At 48.2% G+C, this 27,671-nt stretch overlaps 2 protein-coding genes across 5 annotated transcripts in view; one reads left to right on the plus strand and one right to left on the minus strand.

Moving 5' to 3' along the window:
* The window catches only part of TRMT6 (tRNA methyltransferase 6 non-catalytic subunit), a 201,079-nt gene extending 192,904 nt beyond the window's left edge, over positions 1–8,175 (minus strand). The window contains exon 1 of the mRNA XM_078649516.1: positions 7,964–8,175. Within this exon, the coding sequence (XP_078505642.1) occupies positions 7,964–8,061 (98 nt within the window). The 5' untranslated portion in view covers positions 8,062–8,175. The remainder of the gene's footprint in view (positions 1–7,963) is intronic.
* MCM8 (minichromosome maintenance 8 homologous recombination repair factor) overlaps positions 8,155–27,671 on the plus strand; it is a 444,398-nt gene continuing 424,881 nt past the window's right edge. Inside the window, exons 1-2 of one of the 4 annotated variants that reach the window (XM_078649515.1) lie at positions 8,155–8,271; positions 22,096–22,264. In XM_078649515.1, the coding sequence (XP_078505641.1) occupies positions 22,102–22,264 (163 nt within the window). In that variant the 5' untranslated portion in view covers positions 8,155–8,271; positions 22,096–22,101. Of the gene's footprint in view, positions 8,272–8,432; positions 8,581–8,970; positions 9,049–22,095; positions 22,265–27,671 lie in introns of those variants that run through there. The other 3 variants (XM_078649512.1, XM_078649513.1, XM_078649514.1) reach the window with 3 other exon arrangements.

Genomic DNA, 27,671 nt, shown 5'->3' on the forward strand with positions numbered 1-27,671 from the left:
TGGCCTAGCCTAGATAAAAGATTTAAACAAACCGTCTATACCCAAGCCCACATCTGACAGTATTGATACTTCAGAAGAGGAGGCAGACGTACCAGATATTTTGAAACAAAACAGAACTAATCCCGATTGGAACAAAACACAGGGGTTCACAGTAAATAGGCCAGATCCAAGATACTCCCAGAGACAACATCCAGGGATAGTAACAACTTACAGTGTAGGAAAGCTATGCCTTGAGTGGCTACAGAAATCTACACTTCCAGAAATCAAACAACACTTATCTTTACTTAAAGAAGGCAATGATTTGCGAGATTTCTTAATGGGGCCTCGCAAACCACTTCAAAAACTTTTCATATACGCTGCGTACAACGAAGCTTGGAAAATAACGCAAATGGAAACTGCAGAATGAATACGAGAAATTGATCTTATTAATTTAGAGAAAAACCTCTCTGAAGTGGACAATGGGTTAACGACTCTGTCTTCCAGAATTTATTCTTTGGACAGCATCGTATCATCTGCAATTGACATAATAGAGCAAAACTTGCTAATGTTACAAATGGCCAGTCTCAATTACGTTCTATAATGCTGCTAGGTTGGACGTTACAAAATCTCTGTTCAGGCTACATGCCATGGCGTTTAATCAATACCACGTCATTGTTTACTGTGTTCAACCTTACAGATAAACAAATCTCTTTGGCACAAAGAGGAGCATACTATAAGGTGCTGAGCACTGAGAAACTGGAAAGATTACCATTGACAGTTTCTGAGAAGCCTGTCATTGAATGGATAGGACATGGCACCATCACGATACCAGTGACGATTTTCCAATTTCAGTATTGTCTTCAGCATATACCAGCGGGCCTGTATGAAAGGTTGGGTAAAGAATACATTAAGTCGACCTGATCTTTACCTTACACACACAAATGTTGGAATGGGGAAAAGAGGTATTCCTTAGTGGTAAAAATTGTAAGAACTCACTAAGTGGTACACTTTTGTGCCAAGGTATTAATTTACACGGAGCCTGCGAAGGTTCTGCAAATAACCTCTCATGCCACCTGCACGGTTCACCCTCCACAGTGATAGAACCAATTTTCAGGCAGCTATCCATTGGCAGCTACGCTATGCTCAATGATCACAGCTGTTGTGGCATGTTGCCAGGAAAAGCGTATCTAGTTAGTGTGTCATCCAGGGTCACTTGTTGTATGCAAGTATTGTATCCAAAAAGCAAGACAGAAAGGGAGACGGCGTTATGGCCTTCACTGAATATCTCTTCTATACGAATTGATACTTTAAGCAGAATGAAAGTCATTCTCTTACAAAAAACTGTGCCACTGACCTTGTCTAGAGAAATGTATGATCTGCAAGTTGCAAGGACTTCTACATGCATTATTATCAACAAACTGCCCAGTACATTTTGCAGAAATGTTAAGTCAAATCTTAAATATGTCTGATACCAGTTGCATCGCACATGTATTTAAGACGATTTTTTCGGGACTGTTAACACCATTTAAAGCAGTCCTCGGCATTTTTCCAAAATTCGTGCACTCTGTGTTCGGTGGCCTGCCTCTCATCTTGGGACTCGTAGCAGGAATTCTATTTTTGTTCCTTCTGCTCCGATATGGCAAGTCTAGTGACCAGCGATACCCAGACTACCATGGAACAAGCCCTCCTTGCCATGAGGTATTGTGAGAAAATTACACAGATTCTTGGCTTGGCTCGTTTAAGAGATCTGAACACAACTTGGTTTCTATCGTTCAGACCAATCTGGCAAGATTGCATCTTACCTGTTCTACGAAGCCTGCTTTGCGGAGAAGAATGCGTGTTGGACATTTGTCTTACACTACCATCAGTCCAGCCATCGGATGTTGACGCTTTGCTAGGTCCGGTAACGACTCATGCATTGTGTTGCCCCCAACGGCTGCCCATTCTGATGACGGTATTCATTGAGGTCTCACTGGCAAGTCTAATTGAGGGTGAGATACGAGACACTACAGGCACACAGGTACCACCTACAACGGACATTGCTAATGCATCAAAAGCTGACGGCAATGATCCTCATCTGTGCACATTTGACCAGCTAACTGAAGCGGTTCCACTTTCGCCTACTATGGTAGACGGTTTCTTTGCCAGCCTAGACGATCTGATGTTTTCTCCTGACACCGAGAATAACTTTTGATTCATGCACATAGCGTTCCCTGAACTCTGAAATTCGGCCTTCATTTTTAAAAAAACATCCAACTTGAGAACTCTTTCTGCGATGCATTTTCAACCGTTTCCAAAATAGAACTTTTTGGCACAGACTAATCTGCTTAAAGTAGAACTATTCTTCGAGGACAAGATTTCTGTTGAAAACTTCCTAGTGACAATATTTGGGCTAATCATCATTACAAAACGGTTTAAATGTTATACTACGGGATAGTCTTGGTTTCTTTTCTGTAAACTTAAAAGACATTTAATGAATGCTCTCATACTATGCTTCATATCTGTTGAGAGCTGTGTTTTTTTTTTTTTTTTACAATTTATACTAGTTTCATGTAAACAAGCCTTTTCAAATGCAAATTGTATTTTGTATTTTGGGTGGGATTGTAAACACTAACCTTAGATATGTTCAGTGCTTATACGTTTAGTTTTATTGAACTTAAAATCGTGGAGTGGGTGTTGTAAATTAATCTAGGACCCTAGTGAAATTTTCCCGATTCATGCCCTTATATAGGTATAAATTACCCGATCCTTATATAGGCATAGAAATCATTACCATATTTAGACTAAGCCTATGCAGCCCAAATATGGCATGGCTACTTCCACTAAGTTCCGAGAATCAACAACGATTTGTTAGAAAAACCCGCCTTCAGCAGCCAGGGACTTCCCCTCGCCTGAATACTAATTTATCTAGGAAATCATGGAGTTTTCAAAGAACTGAGTCTTTGATGACGTTATTAAGTCCAATCATACGTCAAACTCCGCACCTTCAAAGTATAAATATGCCTACATTTGCCCAGACAAACACACGGTGGTTTGGAGCAGATCGACTAACTACTTGCCTGACGCCCTGCAGCCGCAAGTGCCGAAGGAAGCCAATCCTCCAGCTGACGCACTGACATAAACTGTCTTTTCTCCTGCCGAGAAATCCAGCTCCAGTGTTTTCTGGCTACCCTTGCGGGTTCCTGGGAAATCGAGTCCTGAGCTAGAGATACAAGACCTCCTTCATTCTAAAACCAAGGTACGGAGCCGATTAGACCGTTAAGAGAATTCTTGGAATAGATTCTTGGCAAAGAACACTAAACTTAACCTACTCCTCACTTACTTCTTCCCTTGTACTAGACTTAGGTTAGGTACACCGGGGTAGGCGTATTTTAGAGGCACCAGTTGAGTACTTTTAGTCAATATTTTATTACTGTATGTATTTTATATGTTTTAGGCAACTTATGGCTTAGAAACCATATCATCCTTTTACAGTACTACTTTATAATACTTTTCGTATTATATGACCTGTACTTTATAACCAGTAGTACGATTGTAGCAGTACATTTCTTATGCTTGAGAAAGAAGACTGTTCAATAAATACTTTTTTTTTTAAACGCCTGTCTCTCTATTTTCTCAGCACATCTGGTGAAACGAAGCATGCACGATTGACTGAGTAAAGTAGTTATCTATTGTTTCCGCGACTCTACAGATTGATTTCTTATTCTTGGGAAACAAAGTTGTCATGTTTATTCGGTCGTCAGAAACAAATCCCTTCTTGTGAATTCGAAAAAGTTTCTAGTGACCTCCGAGACTCACAATTAAGTCTAATAGATCCGGTAGAGACCTAGTCGACCTCAGTCCTACGTCTAAACTACAGGATTTATTATTCCAATGCACAGAGCCTATTGGGAATATAGGAAGTACAATACAGAGTTACAAACCTATAAACTTGCAATCCGTTCTGACTTTGGTGCTGCACCTGTTCCAAATGTTCAGGGCCGCCAGTGATAATCCTAACATTGTACTCACAGCTTGATCATGCATACTGTTAACTTTGTTAACCTTACCCTGAACCAGGGTCGAGCGACCCTCAACCCTGGTTCTGGGTAGGCCGCTCCCCCACCTCGCTCACTGCCGCTCCTCTGTGCCACCGCCGCTGTTTCCCCGCTCTGTTGTATCCTGTGCCATTGTTGTAACTTATTATTTGTTTCCCCGCTTTTATTGCCTCCTGTGCCATTGTTTCCCCGCATATATTGCCTCCTATGCCATGGTTGTAACTTTATTATTTTTTTGGCTCTCTCCCCCTGTGCCCGCTCCCGCCGCCGCCTTCCCCCGCGGCCCCACCCCCTCAGCACCCATTGGCCGCCCGCTCCCACCTCCCAGCTGCTCCTCCCTCCCTTAACCCTTTATATGGAGGCCGTGCAGCGGCCGCGCCAAAGGCAAGCCAGCCTGCGCTCGTCCGCGCCCAGCGCCAGGACCCCTGACCCCCACGAACACCACGATGCTCGCCTCCACTACGGCTCCAGCACCCTCCACGCACTCAACACTGGTCGATCGCGCACCTGCTGCTTAGCCATCCCGAAATGCACCCAAGGACCCTTCTGCCGGAGCTGCAACTTCAGCAGCATCCGGCCCGCCAACCCACCCACAGAAGAACCCAACTTCCTCAGATGCATCTTGCTCAACACCCGCAAACACGCCGTCGAGCTCTGGCACCTACTCGACACCAACGCCCCAGACGTCGCCTTACTGACGGGGACCTGGCTGACCTGACATCGCCATAGCAATTCCGGAAGGATACAAGATCACCCGCAAGTACCGCACCAACGGGACAGGAGGAGGAATCGCCATTGTCCACAGGTACACTCTCAGAGTCTCGACCAACACCGACGACACCCTCAGTACTGCCGAGCACCTGCACTTCCAGATCCACACAGACCTCAACACCACCCTCAGAGGAACCCTCATCTATAGACCCCCCCGGACCCCGACCGCAGTTCAGCGACTCCATCACTGACCTAGTCAGCACACACGCCCTCGCCTCTATTGACTTCATCCTCCTCGGGGACCTGAACTTCCACCTCGAGAACAACAACAACGAACCAACTCCTCCACGCTGATCGACAACCTCGGACTCAGACAACTCGTCACAGCACCAACACACTCCGCCGGTCACACGCTTGACCCCCATCTTCTCTGCGAGCACCCACATCTACTTCGACCACCGAACTCCACTGGACCGACCACCGCTACATCCACTTCATCTTCCAGAAACCTACCATACACCACCGCACCCAGCAGATGCCCCGCCGCAGCTGAGACAAGATCACCGAGGACAAGCAAACCGCCGCCCTCGCCCATAGCCCACCCACAGACCCGACCGACCCCGACACCGCAACCTCAGACAATGGATCAACGACTGCACCAACACCCTCGCCCCGCTCAAGAAGCCCGCCAACACCCACACCTGCAAGAGAGTCAGCTGGTTCACCGAAGACCTCCAGGCCTCCAAGCGAGCCTGCCGTAAACTAGAGAAAAATTGGACCTGAGAAAAAACACCGGAAAGCTACACAGCCCACAGGAACGCCACCCACCAACAACACCAACTCATCAGATCCGCCAAAAGGACCTCCCTTCAGAGACCGCCTAGACAACAACGCACACAACAGCAAAGAGCTATTCAGCATCGTGAAGGAACTCTCCACCACCAACGACATCCCACCATCACAAGACCTGTGCGACACGCTGGCCACCTTTTTCCATCGCAAGATCGCAGACATCCACGACAGCTTCGACACCGTCACCACCTCAGCAACATCCAACACCACCGCTCCCACGGCCACCACCCGCACCAACCGCCTGCTCACCTAGACAAACATCAACAACGACACCATTAAGATCATGAATACCGTCCACTCCGGATCCCCGAAAGACCCCTGCCCACACCACATCTTCAACAAAGCCAGCAGCACCATCGCACCCCACCTCCGGAAAACCATCAACATCTCCTTCGAGACAGCGACCTTCCCGGGGAGCTGGAAGCACGCACAGATTAACGCCCTACTAAAGAAACCCAAGGCAGACCCCAAGGACCTCAAGAACTTCCGACCCATCTCCCTGCTCCCGGTGAAGGTCATTGAAAAGGCCGTCAACAAACAACTAACCAGCGTCCTTGAAGAGAACAACATCCTGGACCCATCCCAGTCCGGGTTCCGCAGCAACCACAGCACCGACACTGCCCTAATCGCCGCCACCAACGACATCAGGATCATGCTCGACAATGGAGAAACCGCGGCCCTCATCCTCCTGGACCTGTCAGCCGCTTTCGACACAGTCTGCAACCGCACACTAAGAGCACGCCTCCATGACACTGGAATCCAAGAAAAGGCCCTGGACTGGACCACCTCCTTCCTCTCCAGGAGAACCCAGAGCATCCGCCTCCCCCCCTTCCGCTCCAAAACCACGAAGATCATCTGCAGTATGCCCCAAGGCTCATCCCAACGCTGTTCAACATCTACATGGCACCACTAGCCCACGTCGCCCGACAGCACGACCTAAACATCATCTCCTACGCCAACGACACCCAGTTGTTCCTCTCGCTCACCAAGTACACCCACACTACCAAAACCAACCTCCACGAATGAATGAAGGCTGTCGCCGACTGGATGAGGGGCAGCAGACTGAAGCTGAACTCGGACAAGACAGAGGTCCTCATCTTCAGCTCCACCCCATTGGCCTGGGACAACTCCTGGTGGCTAACGGCACTAGGAGCACCCCCACACACCCACCAACCACACACGAAACCTAGGGGTCATCCTCGACCCCACACTCTCCATGACAAAGCAGGTCAACGCCGTCTCCTCCTCCTGCTTCAACACCCTCCGCATGCTTCACAGGATCTTCGAGTGGATCCCCACTTGAAACTAGAAGGACGGTCACCCAAGCCCTTATCAGCAGTAGACTGGACTACTGCAACGCACTCTACGCAGGAGCCAAGGCCAAACTCCTGGCACGACTCCAGCGCATCCAGAATGCCTCCGCACGACTGATCCTCATCACCCCTCAAGCTCCTCACCCATGCACACAAGGCATTCCACGACACCGGACTAGCATACCTCAACAGACGACTCTACCTCTACACCCCCGCCCACCAGCTCCTCTCTGCAGACCACGCCCTCGACCACGCCCCCCCCGCATCCGAAGAGTGCCCACCGGCGGCAGATCATTCTCCCACCTCGCCGCCAAGACATGGACCACCCCCCCATCCACCTACGAAAAACTGAAGACCTTCTAACCTTCAGGAGACTCCTCAAGACATGGCTCTTAGAACAGTAGCAGTGACCCTCCCCCCCCACCCCACGCCTTGAGACCCTCACGAGTATGTAGTGGGCTTTACAAATGCTATGATTGATTGTTATTGCATTGAGCTCATGGCCGCATTCTTCTCCACGGTATCTGCAACTGTGTTTTCAGGTACGGTTGGGATTTTATGGAGTACAGACCAGTGAGCTCCTGCTTAAGTTGGAATAAACTTTCAACAGTTGCCTCCTTTGAATGTGTCCGGTATCTTTATTGTATCTCAACAGCATCCCCCTGCATGCCGCTACCTCATGCTTCACTCAAGATAGAAAAATTAAGAGTCATGAGAGAACTATTTTAATATTGTCAATCCTCCATATTTGATATTGTACTCTACTACGTCATACCTTGCTCTTTGAATTCTACGTACAGCTCAACTCAAGTATCATGTGTTCTGACTGTATTGCAACCCTCATCAGCGCTCCGATACCATGTTGGTCATGTTCGCGCTTTATACAACACAAACAATAAATACAAATTGTACTTTGACTGCTTCTACTCTCATTAAAACTCTGCTGTAATGTTATCGCTAATCTTTTAACACACACACACCAATATAAATTGGGAGGGTGTACGACACCGCCAAGCCTTAAATAAAACCTTTGAGTAATTGAAAGTACTAACAAGTTCTCTGCCCACTCACTTCCGGAACTGCACCTGCGCCGCCTTGAACACTTCGCCTCTCTTCAGCACCACGTAAGCGCCATCCACGATTGGATCTCCTTTACTACTCCCCGCCATGCTCAAGTGCTCTGGTTTACCCGCAGTTCAGGAGGTACGGCCGTGTATTAGGGACCATGTGCACCGGAAGAAGCAGGTCATGAGACATAAAAAGAGGACTGTCGTAGTTCGCCAACACAAAACACCTTTCGATTTGTTCATGTTCTGAAGCCTGCCCTTAAGAGAACGACGTAAATTTCCCAGCGCCAGATCAAGCCGCCGGCGTCTGCGGTTAGTACCTCACACCACCTCCTTTGACAAAATAAAGAAAATGAGCCCTCTAGTTGTTTATTTGAACGGTGTGAGCTCTTTTCCGGGTCGACTCGGTGATAACTTTCAGTGACTGGACCAGCTTTTTTGAGGCGGGTACTATTTTTTTCTTCTAACCAATTGCACCCTGTGTGGGGCGGCGCAACCACTCAGGACCAACCCAGTGCAGTTCGCGCGTCTGTCAGTATAAACTAGTTTTACAATTGGCTATCCTTCCCTTCAGTTTTCAAGCACTTCAGAGTCGAAAGAAATGCAGGTTAGTTTTTAGCGGTAAGTCTTAGGTTCGAAATATTTTCCCTTATTCTGTTGTTTTAGTGTGTGCGCAACCAGTGTTCAATGAGTCACTACGCCTGTTTCAAGTCGGGTACAAGACCATTCCACTTGACCTTCTGCTTGCTTTCTTAAATAGTCACTTTGCTTTTTTGTTTTAAAAAAACAAAACCGAGCAGGTCTACTGAGAACATAAAGTGAAGTTAAAGCACATGAACGAAAGAAACTACGGTGTCTGATGTTTTACTCAGTCTTTAGTTCTGGCAGTAGCCAAAACCGTTTGATGGTGTTAAAATTATACGTAAAATGAACTTATTTATTGGAGCTCAATGCCAAGGCTTTTCATTCATTGGTTTGTTTTGACATTCGCACTTTTCTTACGCAGCACTACTGTGAAATGTTGGAAATTTGCTCGTGACATGGGCAGAAGTAAACTTCTTCCAGGGTTGGCACAAAAGTGGTTGTAGGGTATGTGACTTTTGAAACGTTCAACAGATTTTCGCTTGAGCAAATCTACAGATGCATATTTGCTTGTGCTAAAATGCCGTTCAAAAAAATTACCATGAAAGCTGTAAATCTGCACTAACCCAAAGACATACCATGGGTGCACTTTTGTAAATGTATTTAAGAATTGGCACCCTAATGATGTCTGCGTTAACCAAGACCCTTTTTGTTTTTATTAAAATTCTATCTCCCGCTTTATCAGCCGACTTCACTGAGGCAGACTACATAGTGCCCACACCGTCATTCGCTCCCGCCCACTTACACATATCACATCTCCAACCCAAATGATACTCTGGACACGTATTATGGGTAAGAACTGCTGCAGGTTTATTTTCATACAACAAACGTATGACGTTTAGGTGGGTCATCTTACGGGCGATCCCAAGCAGGCAGCCCCTCGCTGTCCCGCCTGCCTAAAGAGCCGGCCAGCACGGTGAGTCGATGCTCGGACGGTGCAGCACATTGCCATCTTCTGTTATACTCCCGCCCCCCCGTCAGGGCGGAGCGGTGTGGCACACTCCGGTCGGTTCAGGCCCCCCGACCGCCCGAAGGACTAACGGGGCGCCGTCGCGTTTTCCCGGAACCTCCTGCGGCTCCTGGTTCTTGGCTCAGGCACCCTTACTGTGCCAGGCAGAGGTACCCTTACTGTACCAGTCTGCAGCAGAGGTACCCTTACTATACCCGTCTGCCTCCAGATCGCCCTGTAACTCCGCCACAGCTCTGGAGGAGGCCCCCGTCGATGACAGAGCCCCCCCACCTACTTAGTTACTTACATCCTGCTGCTGTTAGTGCCTCTTGTACGTCCAGTAGGAACATATCCATTCCCAAATAAGACAAGTGTACCCCGTCTTTATCGTAGTACCCTTCAGTTTTCTCCTGTATCAGTGCATGCCTAATGAAACCCAGGCCTCTCCTTTCCATGAACTTCTGCATGGATCTGTTGACCCTCCTGCGGGAATGTTCTACTGCTACTGGTGATCTAGCCCCCCTCCATTTTCTGCGAGGGACAATCTCAGACCACAGAAGCTCGCCCGCTCCCAACCTGTTGCTCATTGCTACCAAGTCCCTCTGCATGACCTGAATCAGTGCCCTCCTCCCCATCATGACTAAGTCGTTCCCCCCCAGGTGGATGATGAGGACATTGGGTGGGACCCCCCTAAAGCAAGGTGTTGGTCTAGCTTGAACCTCAAGTTGCCCCATTTCATTCCTGGGAGGCCCAACCATACGATCTGCGTCCGTGCGAAACCCGGGTCCAATTCTTGAGTGCCGCCCATTGTTCCAACCTGGCAACATAAGAATGTCCCATCACCCACACGCAACAGTCTGCTGGAAAGAAGACAAAATATTGTTCAAAAAAGGGGGAGGGCACCGTATCGTTAACACACGTGGTTTAATGGTTTACACTGCACACAGTTCACTGCAAAAGATGTGGCTGAACACTTGGTTTAATGGTATACACTGCACACAGTTCACTGCAAAAGTCGTGGCTGAATCCACCAGACATAATTAAGCACACATATATTTGGAGACATTCGGTACTACCCGCCCATCCTAGGTTGGGATTCCTAAGGGCGAATGTACCGCTGGAAGCAGGTAGATTTCCATCGTCCTACCTTCTTGACCCCCTCTGCCCCCATCCCTGCCCTAAATGCCGCCGTTGCCGCTCCAATCCTTAAGGAGTGGCTTGAAAATTTCTGTCCCGTTCCTGAGAGACCAGCTTTGTCCAAAGCTGCCCCCATGATGCGTTCCAGCTGGAACCTGGTTAATGGTGCCCCATCTGCATGTATGAGGAAATGCCCTGCTAAGAGCGGTCTGATCTTCAAATATTCCCTGACCGTAGCGACAGGGCAGTATCTGGGGTCCCCCAACGCATGAAGCACTATTGTTGTGCCCCTACCGGCCTGGTCTGTCTTGGATTTGCGGATGCGGAGTACCAGGGCGTCTGTTGCACAGACATCCAGCATATCCAACGCTGCCCCAGTTCTATCTGTCTTAGCTTTAGCTACTAGCTCGCTCACCCTAAAGGCGCCAAAAAACGCCAAGCAGAAGGCAGTGGAGAAAAGCTGAGCCTCGAATGGTGAATTGGTGACTATCGGCAGAGTATCTATCATGCGCTGTAATGCGGGGAATTCTATTGCCGCTCTGTTGTCAGCTGACCTCGTCTCCTCACGTGCCCACCCTTTCAGTGCTGTCCTGGTCTGAAAAAACAAGTGGGGTCTGGTGTCATGCTTCAAGGCCGCCAAGTGGCCACACACCCAGGAATGTGTCTTGCCAGTCTCCTTGGCCCATACCACAAAAGTCTCGACCTGTTCCTGAAGACCCAACGCCGTTGCTTCTAAGGACTCTATCACTGCTCTGAAAGTGGTCAGCTGGGAGGCATATTTTCTCCGGGTGGCCTGGGCCAGGGATCGCTCGCCCATCTTCTGCAATCGTTCCCCCACCGAAGGAGTCGCCATAGCGGTGCAGCGAATGGTGTCATCGCCGCCCTCGCCCGCGGCCAGGCCTCTCGGAAACGGAGCCACTGAAAGCGAGAGAGAGCATCAGCTGCCACATTCTTCACACCCTCAATATGTGGCGCCCTAAACTCTGTGTTATTCTGCAGACCCGCCCTGACTAATTCCCTGAGTAGACTCAAAACAAGGGGACAAGTGGCTGATAGCCCGTTGATGGCCTGAACTACGGCCATTTTGTCTGACCAAAACACTACCTTTCTGTTGCCCAGCCCACCTGGCCATAAGTGCACAGCCGCCACTATGGGAAAGAGTTCAAGGACCATTATCTTTGCTGTTATTCCCTTCTTCCGCCAAGCATTGGGCCAGCGCATCGCACACCACTCTTTTCCAAAGATAACACCAAAACCTTCCCTACCAGATGCATCTGAAAACATGCAAAGTCTTGACTGCTTTCCCAGGGAGCTCTCCAAATCACCGTACCATTGAAATTCTCTAAAAAATCGTCCCACATTTCTAGGTCTGCTTTCAGACCAGGACCAAGGCGCACCAGGTGGTGTTTTTTACTTATGTTGGCTGTAGCCTTTGCTAACCTGCGGGGGAAAAAACCTTGCCGGCTGGTATGACCCATGCTGCAAAGTTCAGCTTGCCCAAAAGACTCTGCACAACCTCCAAGGTTGCCTTATCCCTGCCCAATAGAGACCTAATGTCCCGCCTCAAATCGCCAACCTTGTCGGCAGGGAGCCTGGATTCACCTTTGATGGTGTCCAGCTCAACGCCCAAAAAAGTCAGGATCTGTGCCGGACCCTCGGTCTTGTCAGGGGCAAGGGGCACCCCCAGATGTCCCGCCATCGTCTCAAAGGCCCGCAGACCTTCTGCGCACTCCTGAGTCCCTACCCTGCCGAAAAAAAGAAAATCATCCTGGTAATGTGTCACTTGGAAGATGTCATGCTTGGTTGATAGAACCCACTGGAGAAAGGAACTGAAGGCCTCGAAATACGCGCATGAGACGGCACAACCCATCGGCATGCAGTGATCAAAGAAGAATTCGCCACCCCACTTAAAACCTAAAAGGTGTTGACTAGCTGGATGTACGGGCAGGAGACGGAACGCGGATTCAATGTCGGCCTTTGCCAACCACGCCCCCTTACCAATCCTCCTTATCATATCTATAGCCATGTCAAGTGAATAGTAAGACACAGAGCAAGCCCCTTCGTCCAGCCAGTGATTCACAGAGTTGCCCTCAGGATAGGATAGATGGTGTATCAAACGGTATGCCCCTGGCTGTTTTTTTGGCACCACTCCTAATGGTGAAACTAGAAAGTGCTCCGGGGGGGGAGGGGAGGGAAAGGGGCCCGCAACCCTCCCAAGGACCACCTCCTTCTTGATCTTCTCACGGACTACCAACGGGAGTTCTCTTGCTGATTTGAGGTTTAAAGCATCCCTGCAACCCAGTGGTCCTTTGTATGGTATCCTGAAACCATCTATGAAACCCTCAGATAGTAGTGCTTTTTCCTTCAAGTGCGGGTATAACCTTATTAGTGGTAGGAAATTCTGCATCACAATAGGTGAAGGACCCTTGCTGTATACATGGGGCTGGTCTTGCCTGTTGGGAATAGGTGGGGCCCTGCTGTCTGTCATCATTGCGGTCAGCCCCTCACTGACACCTTTACTGGCGTGGAACGTCTGCTCTATGGGCCTGGGCAGCGGGGGGCAGGCTTTGGCTGGTAGTGCAGGCAATTGCTGCATGTTGCGCACCGCATTTGCTACAGCTGTGGGAGAACTTGCACGCTCTTCCCCAGGTGCACACCCCTCCATTGAACAGTCTACATGTCCCAGAATTGAAACGTCTAGGTCCCGCATTTTGGCCCCTCCCCCGGCCCCCTCGAAAGGACTGCTTGAAAGGTCGCCTAGGAAATGGTTCCCATTTCTTGTTGTCTGACTCACCCTGCGCTTTGTATGGTGTGTCTTTCTTGTCGCTGACTGTTTTGCACATGTGCTTGATCCAGAGTTGAATTTCTTTCTGGTCCCAACCTAAATCAGGGCATATGGCCATTGTTTTCCTAAAATCCTGATCATACAGGAACCAACCCATCCCCCCTGACGTGTCTTGCTTCCTGCTGGATGGTGCTAGCGTATTCCATCAATGCCTCGCTCTGGGCGGGGTCTTTCTGCACTATTACCGCTGCTAAGATGTTAAAACCCTCTGTCCAATTCTCTATTGTTTTCTCGGGCAAGCGCTGGTACCTGGTCTTCTTCTCATCGTCCTTCCCCCCCCATCTTTCTAGTGTCTGCCCCCGCGGTGCCATGCATCCGTAATGTTAAAATATCGATACACTCTCATCTCCATATCCCTTCTTTAGCTGCCTGGGGTACCTGCCATGCTAGTGAACAATGGCCTGAGGCCAGGGGTGCCTGGGTGACTGCCGATCTTGGGAGCCCTCCTCCGGCTGTCTTTGCTACCTCCACTTGGGCCGGGGCGGCCCCTGCAGGGCCGGGCAGTACTACCTCAGCTGACATGCTAATGCCTGTATCGCCACCAGCAGGTGGTGTTATTGCACTGGGTGGGGCGGGCGCCAACCCCGGGGCCACTGTAGGGTTTGTTACGGAAGTGCGAGGGGGGGTCAGGCCGCTGGGCTGGGCAGACGGCCCTGCTGCTGGGGTTGCTGGGGCGGCTGCTATGGGAACCGGCAGGTTGGTGGTTGTGAGCCCTGCCCCATGGGTCAGTGCAGTAGGAGCCCCCTGTTGGGCCCACACCTGCAGCACCGATGTTGGGGCCGCTGGTGTGGGAGCAGGCGGCAATACTTGTGGTACCGCCGTCACACCATCCAAACGTTTCTGAAAGAGTGCCATTAGTCTCAGCATTTCGTCCATAGCCTTACCCATTTGGGCCAGATCGGTTAGGCCAGTGGCCGATTCCTGCACCACGACTGGTGCCATTGTCGGTTCGGGGGCCTGTGCTGCAGGGGGCGGCGGCGTTGGTCTTGGTTTCGGTCGCGGTGCCTCGGCCGGGAAGTCTTTGCGTGTGTGTTTCCGTTTGCGATTGGACCTCCGCGTCGCTCCGAATGAAGGTCCGCCGCGTCCTCCGGAGTAGGGGTGACTGGGACTCCGGACTACTCCTGCCTGCGTGCCTCGATAAAACCTTGGGCCCACGCTGGTCCTTTCGCCTGAGCCAAGGCCAAAAAATTCGGCCCACAGACCCTCCAGCGGTAGTGCGGTTCCGCGGGTGTCCATACTGGTGGCTTCTACCCTTGACGGTCCCTATGGGCAAAAAAATTCGTGAGCAGGTGGCTTCTACCTTAGTGGGTACCTATGGAAGAAAATTTGTGTAAACGGCGCACCCCAATTGCCGACCGTCGCATGGTTGCCCATTCCCGCAACCGACCCCCTCTATAATGGCACACCGTGTCCCTTTGTATATACCTGTTTGACTCGTACTAGCTGCCTGTCTCCGGGCCTGCCGGTCCTTCCAAATCCTCGGCGCGCGACTTGTAATGCCGGATTAGAAAGTCACTCCCGTCCTGTGGAACCTGACAAGGCATGGCCGCCAAATCTCTTTCGAGGCCTGCCCGGTCGCCAACATGCATGACATAGCATCATCACGCACACAACCAAAACCAAGGACAAGCGTTACGTAGGCAATGGTGTCACTAGCGTTAGCGTCTAAAATGAACAATAGCTTCCTCACGCACGCAACAAAACCCCAGAGACAACCGGTACGTATGCACTGGAGTTTAAAATTGAACAAATAGCTTCCACGCCCACAACAAACCCAGCGACAAGCGTTACGTAGGCACTGGGGTCACTGGTGTTAGCGTCTAAATGCACAAATCGCCGCCCCACGCATTTCACTTGATTTGACCAAAACCCCTGACCTCAATTCTGGCTCCGAGTACAGAGACCTGCTCCCCAGTGTGCCTCGCCTTCTACGCAAACTGGGCAGCTGTCACTAATCTTAATGTAGCATGCTCTATGGACCAAGCGGAGGGGCTGAAACATACTGTGTGTTGTTTCATTGTGTTCGGAGGCGGAGGGGGGGGCGCTCCATGTTGCCCGTATCGTCAACATCAACCGCCTTACAACAACCCCCAATCGAGCGGCACCAACCACGTGCCCTCGTGCCCAGACTGTGCGCCGAACCACCTTCCAAGACTCCGGCTGGCTCCGGCAAGAGCACTTGGGGAATGCACCATTATAGCGCCCGCTGAGATCATTTCAGCAGCCATGCCGCTTAAATAATTACTGTCACCGCCTCGCTGGCGCTCAATCTTCTGATAATCCCGTTCTAAAACTCTATTATTAAAGCGATGCTGGGTAATGAGTCCCAGTCCGACTGCCGGGATACCGCCCAAGTATGCCGCTCGTCCTCGGGTCCTGCCGCAAAACTACACAGGCTGAGCGCTACATAGTCGCAAGCGTGTCCTGGGTGCAGCCGTCGGCACACGCATGACCCTAGTATTGGCCTAACAGCATTCTTTATCTTCGAAGTGCTCGGTGCTCTGGGCCAGCTTCAAAAGCGACCCCCAGGCCCGGCCGAACACTTCCTTCCCCAAATAACTACAAGGCGGTACCGGGGGCTGAGCTCGTTGCCTCGTACCTACGAGGCAAGCGCTTTATGCTGGAGCTATCCCTCATGCGATTAGCCCCTTGCTGCTGAGAATAAGGGGTGGGGGTGGCGAAGCCATAGCCCCGTAGCTGCTGAGTGCGGGAGATGGTGGCGAATGGGGAGGACCCATCGCCATCTTAACCCCCCCGCCTCCCCACCAGGCCCAGGCTCTAGTTGTATTACGAATTGACCGACTGTGTGGCCGCTGGCCGAGAAAACAAGGCAGCAACCAGATGGGGGTGGGCACACCCGGTCAAGCCGGGACATGAGCTTGAATACAGCAGTACATCATAAGCATGAAATAAAAGTATTGTAATTCACGTCGTGTTCTGTCTGGTGGCCATCCACCATCATCACACCCGATCACCCGGGCATCTGGCCAAGGAAATTAAAAGATAATGTGGCACACGGAAATTAAACGATAATGAGGCACACTTACGGTCTGCAGTACATAACGACTGCATTGTACCTTGACCACGTGCGGCTGCCGGACAGCAGGCGCGCCGCAAGGCCACATAACTGCTTGACTCTTGGGCACAAGCACATGTCGCGAGGCCTGCAGCTCATAACGACTGCACGGTACCCCGACCACGTGCGGCTGCAGGCAACATGCGCGCCGCAGAGCCACACAATTGTTTGAAACGCGCGGCGCTTACATTGCACAACCCATGTTTCGGGGAGACTAACTGTAGCGCCTTAACCGTTCCCCTGGCGCCCATACCGCTGGCGGGCCGCCACTCTCGCTAGCACCTACCCGGCCTTCACCATCAAGGATACTCTGCTTGATTTCCGGACCACTAAGCCCTGTTCTTAAACCACCCTACACGCTTGCCCGGGACGGTTGAACCTCCCCCCACCGCCCCGATCCCGAGGTCTTCTAAGCGAGTCCGCCCGTACCCACGACTAGCGTGGCCACCTCTCACTCCCCCCGTGGTGTTCCACCACTGGGGCCCCGTGCAACCTACTCATGCCCAGGGACAGGGGGGGGAGGCAAGAGAGCAGCACATACCTGGTTCAGTAGGACAACACGCACGACGACACGACGAACAGCACTCGAGCGGGCTGACAGCCTGAAAAGAGGCCGAGCCGTGGGCAGCCGAGGTTTAAGTACGGGGTACGCCCCCCCCACCCCCCGACAGGTAAGCCCAGCCCTGGCCACGTGACCTGCCGATCGCGGGGAGGGGCAAGGAGCCCTGCATACCTCCCCTCCACGCCCACCCCCATGTACCGGCAGGGAGCTGCAACGAATGGCACTAGAGCGCTGCCTCGCTGATGTCCCACTGCGTGGCACGCGGTCAGCGGCATTCTGCTCTTTCAGAAGGAGCATATTGGCACACAAAGTAGTTTTGTTCAGTGCCAGGAGCTACTGTAGCAATATGTGCTTTTTGACACCCCCAAAATATTTTTCTTTTTGCCAATGTTTGTTATAACCGTGAGCTCCCAGCAGCTCCCACAAAAATGACGTTTTACAAAAACCATCTCAAAACAAGACGCATATTGACAAAAGCAGGAGACTGACCACTAATGTCGGACCGATTGGCTTTGCCAGTACTTGCTTATTTTCATGTTTACCTTAATCTTGGTGAAACAGGTTACTCTGATTTTTCCATTGTAAACATTTTTGGGAAATACTAGCATATCTCAACCCATTTTACTAAATGATGGCTCAAAGAAATTGTCTAGAAAATTCCATTGTAGTTTAGCAAAACATTTTTTTCCCTATTTGCATTTTTTTTCAACATTTTATTTTGAAAACAAAGAATCATCAATCTTGCTTTCAACCTTCTGCAAATATTTACATTTAATCCGAGACCATTCTGGTAGCATTATACTTAGCCTCATATTGGTAAACCTTGCAAACGTGTGTACACCTTTTTATACTGGAACCACTGTCAGTAGTTCAGTCCGAGCTTACATTTTCTTAAGAGTGCTCACCCTAATAATAAAGGTTTGCATTAATGAACCATAAATACAAGTTAGAACAACATTAGGGTATGGACACAATATTACCTTAACTGCAGACAATGCCCTTCTCTGATTTTATAATGTAGTATAGTAAACTGACAGTCAAAGGGTTTGTGCAGCAGGTGATTAGGCCTTCTTGTCCCAAGGACAAAATAAACATGAATACTTGTTGTCCTTGACCCCTAACAATATGTCCTGGGTGTGGGGCTATAGAAATGTCACACCCCTGCACAACCAAGGTAACATGCAGGGATGATGAAAATGTCACAATCAGTAAACATTGTTGTAGTCACAGGTAACACTGCTGGGGACAAAATAATAGTGAAACAGAATAGCTCATTGATATGGCTGAGTGGAGGGCCTCGGCTAGCATCTGTGCTTATATGTAACCTTCCAGCTTTGAATCCTCAAAAAGTGAACTGTAAAAATGAAATGACAGCCACAATTTATACTGGGATAGTGGCTTAGGGTTGGTCATCTGCCTATAAAAAGGCAGAGTGGTTGGACATTGAGTAGAATTTGGGCCACTGTCTGATTTGGTAGCTTTTCTGTGCAGTGTGACGATGGACATATTTGAAACCAGTTTGCTGTGAGCAAAGACACAGAGTTAGTGATCTATGGAGGTAAGTTCAAGTTCAAGTTCAAGGTAGAAGTTATCAGCTCACTTTGTGGAGTTTAATATTTTAGGACCCTTCGAATAGTAACATTTTCTCCTTTTGAGGTTGGGCCACTTAACCGCATGCGCGCTGCAGCGATTTTCGCGCTACGCGGCTTTTTTCAAAAAGCCTCGTTAGATGACGAGCTCAGCTCGTCATCAGCGTGCGAGCGGCGCAACTGATGACGAGCTGAGCTCGTCATCAGCGCCGAAGGGGTTAAGGAGTCCCTCTCACTTGCAGGTCTTCAAAGAAGATGCAGTACTAAGGTTTGTGTGGCTCGTGTTATTAAGCCATAGACAAATTAAAAGTCTTACTAGAAGATTGTGTGCAGGTTATCCCCTCCTGGGGCAACCGTGTAAAGCCTCTTAATTTATAATGTCTTCATACTTCTGTTTTTGAAAATTCTGAAATGCTAAATAAAGGTTGCCGGAAGCTGGCTCATTGTATAGTGTCCACCTATGGTAAGCCACTGTGCACCGAGTCTAGGCATCCCTTAGTGATAGTGTTTAGGTCCCCAAAAACCAGGCTCTCAAGGGGTAGCTGTGGAGAACAGCTAAGGCTTAACCAGGAGGGGTGTAAACAGTTGCACGGACCACTATAGTTGGTCAGTAAGCTTTTCACACAAGAAAGAACCACACCAGGTGAGTAGAAAAAATACTTTATTACTACACACTAGACATTAACTTGGTATACCTCCTACACGGAGGTATCAATTACACACAAGAAATACTTAGAAAAGAGGTAAGTAGCATTGGAAACACATAGGGCACTATCGGGGGGCAAAACCTTATACCAACTATGGTGGAATGCAAAATGGTTACCAAAACGAGACTAGTACCCAAGATTGGAGGACCCCAGGGGAGGCAAGGAACCACCCAAGGTGAGTAGCTAGGGACCCCAAGGCGCCCAGGAGCAGGTTGGGTACATCGGGTCGGACTTCCGTAGGACAACACAGGCTAAGTCACGTATGGAAAAGTTCTAGGACCCTTTCCAAAGACCTAGAAGAAAACACTTGGATCAAGGAAGGTTGGAGGTTCACCCCACCCATAGATACGGACACCTGCAACAGGGAGTCTAGGTGCCTAGGGGTGAAGTGGTGTCTGAAATCTCAGTAGACGCCAATGGAGGGTTGTGGAAGTACAGCAGCTACAGCATTTCGTGGATCAGGCCAGTGGAACCAGGCCACATAATCCAGACAAGAAGGACCTGAAAGCAGAGGGACCTGAGTCCAAACCACAAGGAGGTGACCAGGAGCACAATGCCAGCCCTGATTGAAGGTTTTTGCTGTAGACAGTGAAGAGAAGACAGCAGCTGTGAAGACCACGCTACATTGCAGGAACATTTCACAAGCTGTCCTAAGCCTGTCGACGAGTGCAGGAAGGTCAGTGGTTGGCAGGACCACCAACAAGCCTTGGCAAATGCAAACAACGGTTCGTGAGAGAAGATGCTTGGTTGCAGACCAGCAAGGTCTTTAGGACTAACTCAGTAAGGGTAAGTCGGAGCCGGCCTTGAGCATGCAGGAGAGCCAGCAGGATTCAATACATCTCCCTCAGGCAGCAGACACCAGAGGTCGCAAGGAAGCCCCAACAGCACACAGGAGATGAAGGCAGGACAACTTATTTGGAGCTGTGCAGTGCCGGAGGCAAGGGCTACTTGGAGCTTGAAGGTCTTCGGTGAAGAGAGCCAACAAGCCTTGGTGACAACAAGCAGACGCGGTGCACAGGGATACGGTCTACGTTGGCTAGAGAGTGATTACAGTCTTCCATCTTGGAGGGAAGAATGCTCAGGCTTCTGGAGAACCAACAAACCACCACCTGTATTGCAGAGCCAGGCGTTTTCTAGGAGACAAAAGGATTGGCAAACCTGTTGTCGACTTTGTGGTGCCTGTAGATGCAGGGAAGTGACTCCTTCAATCTAAGGGAGATTCCTTCAGGCTAGGATGCAGTCCTTGGTGACTCAGAGGATGCACAGCCACGGAGTTGCATATCCTAGGAGAAGCAAAGTGATGAAGATGCAGCAGAATTCTTCCTACTTGAAGCAGTCTTGCCATTGGTCTTGGCTTAAAGAAGAGCAGAATTCCAGTGCCACCAGTAGAAGAGTCTTTGAATACTCTTCAGACAACAGACAGTCGGTTCCAGAAGTTGTTGTCTGGACTAATCCAAGACCCACCCTCAGGGGAGCCCTTAAGTAACCCCAAAAAGGGGAAGGACCTCTACTGTGGTGAACCACCTATCAGAGGGGGCCAGGGATGCTACTCAGATGCCCTAGCCAGTCAGATGCTTCCAGGGGCCAAGATTTAACACAGCAAAATCAAGTGTCCACCTGGAGGAGATCTGGGGCACCTCCCTAGGGAGGAGCTGGACAGAGGGTGGTCACTCTCCTGTCCTTTGTATAGTTTTGCACCAGAGTTGTAGCCAACGGCTCCTGAACTGGACAAAACAGGTTTATGCATGGAGGGTACCGAATGTGCCCTTCAATAAAGTCTTGTGGTGCTCAGAAGCTTCCCCTACCTGAGTGAAGCTCATCAGCAGTGGGTCAGAGCACGGTCTAAGGTCGGCAGCAGCGGGGGCTGGCAGTCAGACCCTGTATGGCTACACAGGTAGGTATTCGGGAGTCCTCTGGGGAGCCCCCCAGTACATGTGATCATTCAACTAGTACTGGAGTTGGTGTAGTTGCATGTTTGATACCAAACATGACCAGGTTCAGGAAAGTCATTATGTAGTTCTATATCTTGACTTGCCAGTGTCCACTAGGTATCTTATAATAACTGTCTCGCACTTACAAAGCCCAAACAAATTGAGTCTGGGGTTTTGTAGGGGTATCTCGACTCGTGCAGGATTCCTCACATACTTAGAACCCTGCACCCTACCTTTTGACGGCAGGGCCTACCTTAGGGGCGGCATAGGTTTTAAAGTGTAGTGACCAGGATATAAGGGAAATCTTATGTCTGAAGTGAAGGGTGCATGCACCCTGTCATGCTGACTGCAATGGCAGCTCTGCAGACACAGTTTGCATGGGCTCCTATGAGTGGCACAATACATACTGCAGCCCATAGGAGACCCCTGGTGTACCAGTGCCCTTGGTACCTCCGTATCATATACTAGGGACTTATAATGGTATCTCAGTATGCCAATTGTGGGGTGTACAAAGTACTTATCAAGCAAATTTAGAGGCGAGAGCACACTCACTGGAGTCCTGGTTAGCAGGATCCCAGTGAACTATAGTTAAAGCCCACTGACGCCAGGCAACATTTGGGGGGTATCTATGCCAGAAATATCCAGCTTTCCTAAGATGACTTAGTATTTGCTAATTGTCAGTCTTTGTTCTCCCACAGGGTGAAATGAACGGTGATTTCAGAGGGTCATGGCGAGGTGGCTGGAGAGGAGGTGGAAGAGGAGAAGGCAGTAGCTATGGATGGAGAGGCCGACCATGGAGGGGAAGAGGCGACCGAGGCAAAGGGCAGAGAGGGACCTGGAAGAGGAATGGCGGAAGGGATGATGGTGGTAAGCCTATTTTCGTGATTACTTAATGACACAAATTATTTGTACATATAAAATGTTGATCCTATCTATCAATGCTTATCTTTGTCTGGATTTCTTTTTCAAAAGCTTTTTCTAGCCATCTTATTTTCAGTGTTTATTTTTAATTAGGAGTTGTATAGCAAACAATATGCCATTGGTTTGACATTTATAGTGCCTTCCAGGGTACAACTTTCCCGCATTACTTTAATTAAGCTGTTCTTGGTTTGTGACCTGCCTTTCACCAATGAAAAAGAAAGCGGTGAACAGGAAGTGTAATCTGAAAATCCATTTTAGCTGCAGAGCTTAAATATAAAATGTTGCATTTTCTTTTACTTTCAATTAATTAAATGACACACTTCATAACCGTTCCCCTTCATACCACATGGAATTCTATACTTAGTGAGTCTAAACCCTTGCACAGATTTGTATGACATTTAGTCACGGCTCTTCAGTCTTATAAACACATGGTTCCATGTACTTGGCAATCCTGCTCCCCAGTGCCTGACGCATATACCAAGCAATTCTGCCAACATATTTCAATTAGACCATTACTTATACGTTTAATTTTATTTAATTATCTATACCTACTGATGTTAGTACCCCTTCTCCTACTTGTACTGATGTTTTTACTATTGACACAATCACAATGAATACTGCTGGTCCTCGTATTATAATTAACAATTCTAAAGCAATGTTGATTTACAGATGTCAAATGTTTAAGCTATCCCGAAATGATACAGTCGCTTAATTCTTCTAAATTCAAATGGTGTTTAGTTAGTGTTTATCCTCAAAACCACTCCTGTATCAGATCCTCATGAACCATTATTTGACATCCCTGACCAAGCACTGCTACTAGTAGCACCGTGAGATCAATACAGGGTCATAGAGGATTTATAATTTTCCTTTGTAGCCACATATTTAAGTATGATGATCCTTTGTCCTGTACTAATTTTCAATAGCTGGGATCGACCCTAATCAATTTATATTCAAGCTTTTAGGGTTATACAGTATCCCCTTATATGAGACATATAATATCCCATCATTTCACATGTTTTTCGTTCCTTCAATTATATACTCCATACAAAATAATTTTAAATAGTTCTTTGTTTTTATGTATACCCATCTTAAACCAGTGTCACAGCTTTCTAAATACGTATTTCCTTGACTATCAGAGAAAATTGGTATACATAGTTGAATAGAAATCAGCCGACACATGCTTTATACAATGCAGCTCTGAACCATAGCGCTTTCTCATTTATACATATTTAAACATTGTGACAAAAGAAAGTTTGCTACTTTATTGGCATTTATTTTGAAATGGCGTTGTCTCAGAGCAACAGCTCAATCCGTCATTGCACATTCTTTCTTTAAAAGACAGTCTTGGATGGAGTTGCCAGTATTGCATAGCTGGTTCAATGCCCAGCATGTTGGCATGCCAGTTCAATCAAAGTCCATGTGTTTTCTTTTCGATATTTAGCAAGTCCTCTTGCACCCTTTACAGCTCTGTCACGATACCCAGGTTCTCCATCCAATCTCCTAGCAATTGATATGTGTATGAAGAGTGATTTTTTTAACCATTTATTATCGGTTAATATGCATAGCCTCCTCTGAAATATCCTATCACACAAAATCCTTCTGCTCTATACTGTTTAAGCACATTGCAGTACTTACAATGTAATATACTTATCAGGGAATTCAGGTTGTGTGTCTGTTTTTAAACATTGACAGTATACAAAACAGTGGTTCTGCCAAGGGCGAAACAATTACTTTGAAACTAAGTTTCTCCTGATTACTTAGGACTACCAGTCAATGATCCACAGGATTTTAATACTGACTATAAATGACAAAACACTGGCATGATGAAGGAAGTTGCTTTAACATTGTAATGTACCACCTCTTTCTGGTTAGTATTTTAACACGAGGATCTGCCTCTGACTTTGATAATGAGATGGTTCGTTTTGTAGTACCACGTGTTATGCTAGTCTCAAACTTCTTTTTATTAGGAGGTTTTAACGTATGGGGGGAGGTCTTAAGCAAAAAAAGCCAGATTACATCCTGGTCGCCTATGCTATGAGGAGGAACAAAAAGGAACTATTCTTACTCATCAGGTGGGACATACACATGACCTAATCTACCTTTCAGGTAAAAAGATAATGTGTTCATTCTGCTAAAGTGTGTATGCTCTAAACTCTTAACATGGTAAGAATGGGTTAGCTACCGTTGGCATATGTGATTTACTTATAAGTCTCAAGTAAAGTGCACTACATGTGCCCAGGGACTGTACATTAAATGCTACTAGTGGAATTGCAATTGCAAAAACACAGTGCCCACACCACAATTAGTAATGCTGTCTAAGGGTGGTTACAATAAACTGGTTTCTTACCCTTCTTGAATATTGAATGAGTAATTGTGGTGTGGGCACTGTGTGTTTTTGCAATTTAAATATAAGGTCTAGCCCCCACTACGTGTTTATGGACCTATCCCCTTTTGGTTCTCAACTAGTGGAATTGCAGCACTGATTGTGCCACCCACTACAGTATTCCTTTAAATATGGCTCAGGCCTGCCACTGTAATGCCTGTGTGCGCAGTTTTAAACTTCTATTTTGATCTGGCAAGTTCAACAACTTGACAGGCCCAAACTTTCCATTTTATTGCATATAAGTCACTCCTAAGGTAGGCTCGAGGCAGGGTGCAGTGTACTTGAAAGGTAGTACATGTACTTTTAAGTTTTACATGTCCTAATAGTGAAAAACTGCTAAAGTCGTTTTTCACTACTGCAAGGCATATCTCTCCGATATGTTAACATTGGGAATGATTTAAAACTTATTGTAAGTGTAATTTCCAAAGAGGAAAAGATAGAGCTTTAGAGTTTGGTGTCTCTGGACTCACAATTTAAAATCAGAACTTATGGTGAAGTCGGATTTTAAATTGTAAGTCTGAAAATGCAATTTTTAGAAAGTTGACGTTTTCTTACTGTTAGAAATCGGGGTCTCTAGTTGGCAGAGGTGAGTACCTTTGTCCAAATAGGGACCCTTACTTCTAGTCAGGATAAGGGGGGGGATACATTCTTTTTAGATAACGCCTGCTCACCCTTTTGGTAGCTTGGCACGAGCAGACAGGCTTATCCCAAAGGCAAAGTGTAAAGTATTTGTACTCAAAACTCACAGTAATACAGTGATACCACCACAAATGAACACTACACCAGTTTAGAAAAATAAAGTATCTTTATCTAAACTCAACAAGACCAAAACGACAAAATCCAACATACAGGTGAAAAGATATGACATTAGAAGATTTTTTTTTTTGTTATAACTTGTTTATTTAGCCACTGCTTCCAATGAATTCAGAACAAGGAAATACATGTACATTTTCAGAAATTATAGCATAATATACATCCAGCGCTATTAACATGGCATCCCATGGTTGTGCATGGACGCACTACTCGTGAGCCGAGTTTATCCCATTCGTAGCAGCAGTACAATGTTATTATCGATAGGACCAGCATATTAAATGACATATGAACAATAATAAACACAACAGGAAATCTAGATTTCCTCCCCTAAAATCCAACCCCTACCCCCCCTCCCTCTGCCCACATGGCAGCGACAGACAGGTGGCCTAGTACCTCTGACCTAGGTGAAAACTAGCGGTGTACTCATAACTTGTTTGTAAGTCGGGCATTCATGTTGTGAAAGGGTGCGGGTGACAGCCTTGCCTATGGAGGTGTTAGAGTGGGCCCATCACTCGGCAAGCTATGTGTGCTCTCATTCTCATCCTCATTCATTGCTATGGACACTTCGGACACCATTTGCCCCCATTCTAAGAGATCGCTCTCCGCATTATCATCCGTCCATACTGCTGAGACGCATTCCTCAGCTACACCCCACTCCCCCAGGTCGTTCCCTCCATTTTCTTTCCACGCAGGTGGTCCTAAGTGTATCCAATGGATCGCTATCTGCCGTTCTGTCAGGACCAGTCCTAGTAGCACAAACCTATAGCGCATCCTAGTCCTTATCTTGGGTGTCGGAAGCACCGCCAAAAGACAGTATTTTATGGATGTGTCAATACGCACCGTGGTAGCTGTGCTAAGAGATTGCACCACTTGGTGCCAATACCGCTGCAGGTGCGGACAGTTCCACACCATATGCAAAAATGTGGCGGGGTCCATACCACATTGCGGACATGCAGAAGACAACCCTGGAGTGAACCGGGCTCGCCGTTGGTGGAGGGGGGGGTTCAGGTATGTGCGGTGTAGCTAATAGAACTGGATTAACTTGAACTGTGTGTCACTTGTGGCTTCTGCTACTTGTGCCAGCGCTCTCCTCCACTCGCCATCTGTTAATGGGACGGGCAGGTCATCGTCCCATCTCACCCTGATCCTTTTTAGGTTCGACCCCGATCCACCTTTATTGTCGCATATATGCGGGAGATGAGCCTTCGACTAGATCCCGGGTCCAGCAACGTTGCCAGCGTGCTGGACTCTCCGGGTTCATCGGAAATGTTGTCCACATCTCCCGTACGATGCTTGATATTTTGGCACTGTGGTAAATGCTTTCTATATCTTTTCCACTCTACCACTGCATCAGAATGTCCTATGACATCATAGAATGTTTAAGTGCCCGACTGTGGCTAAAGAGTCAGTTAGACATATCAGGCTGAGGAGCTGGTATCTCGCTCCTGGTGGGGTTTTCTCCTTATATCTTCCTATCCTGTAACTTGCCACCTAACTACATATCAATAAAGAAGAACCTTCTACTACAACTGGACTAAGCATCATTGTTTGTGTACCACAATTTGGCGACGTTTCATGGACTAACCTACGCTGTAAAAAAAAAAAGTTTGTAACTCAGCATTAAGGAAACCAAGGACTGTTCTGGGACCCAGTTAAAGTTAAAACAGGAGTAAGCTAATGTTCAACTAAAACCGGAGAAACGCCCAGTAAACCCCACCAGTGTCCTTTTCATCGTGGACAGCCTGTACTCTGGGCGTTTGTTTTGTGAAAGAGCCTACTGCCATCTTGCTGTCATCTGGAGATTGTCTGCCTCCAGCCATAAAAGCGACTGAGACCCATCTGGCCTGATCACCCTACTGCGTCTCTGTTGTTTTTCCCCTTGACAGTTCGCCCTCGCTACAATTACTGTAAGACTGGTGAGACAGCTGTGTATTCCCACAGTGTGGACATGTTTCTTCTGTGAGCGCTTCCTACTTCTGCTTTCATGGATGTGCCCCGGCGCAAGCAGTACTCCCTCACAACAGCCATCACTATCCGAAGTATCTTCAGTGACCTTACATGCATCTATGGAAAAATGTGTTTATCCTGGGTTTTGAGACATTTTTCTTTGTCTACCTTTGTGCTCAACATGGCGCCACGCGTTAATGTCAGTTTAAC

Source organism: Lissotriton helveticus, chromosome 6, assembly GCF_964261635.1.
Source record: "Lissotriton helveticus chromosome 6, aLisHel1.1, whole genome shotgun sequence".
NCBI classification, from domain to species: domain Eukaryota; kingdom Metazoa; phylum Chordata; class Amphibia; order Caudata; family Salamandridae; genus Lissotriton; species Lissotriton helveticus.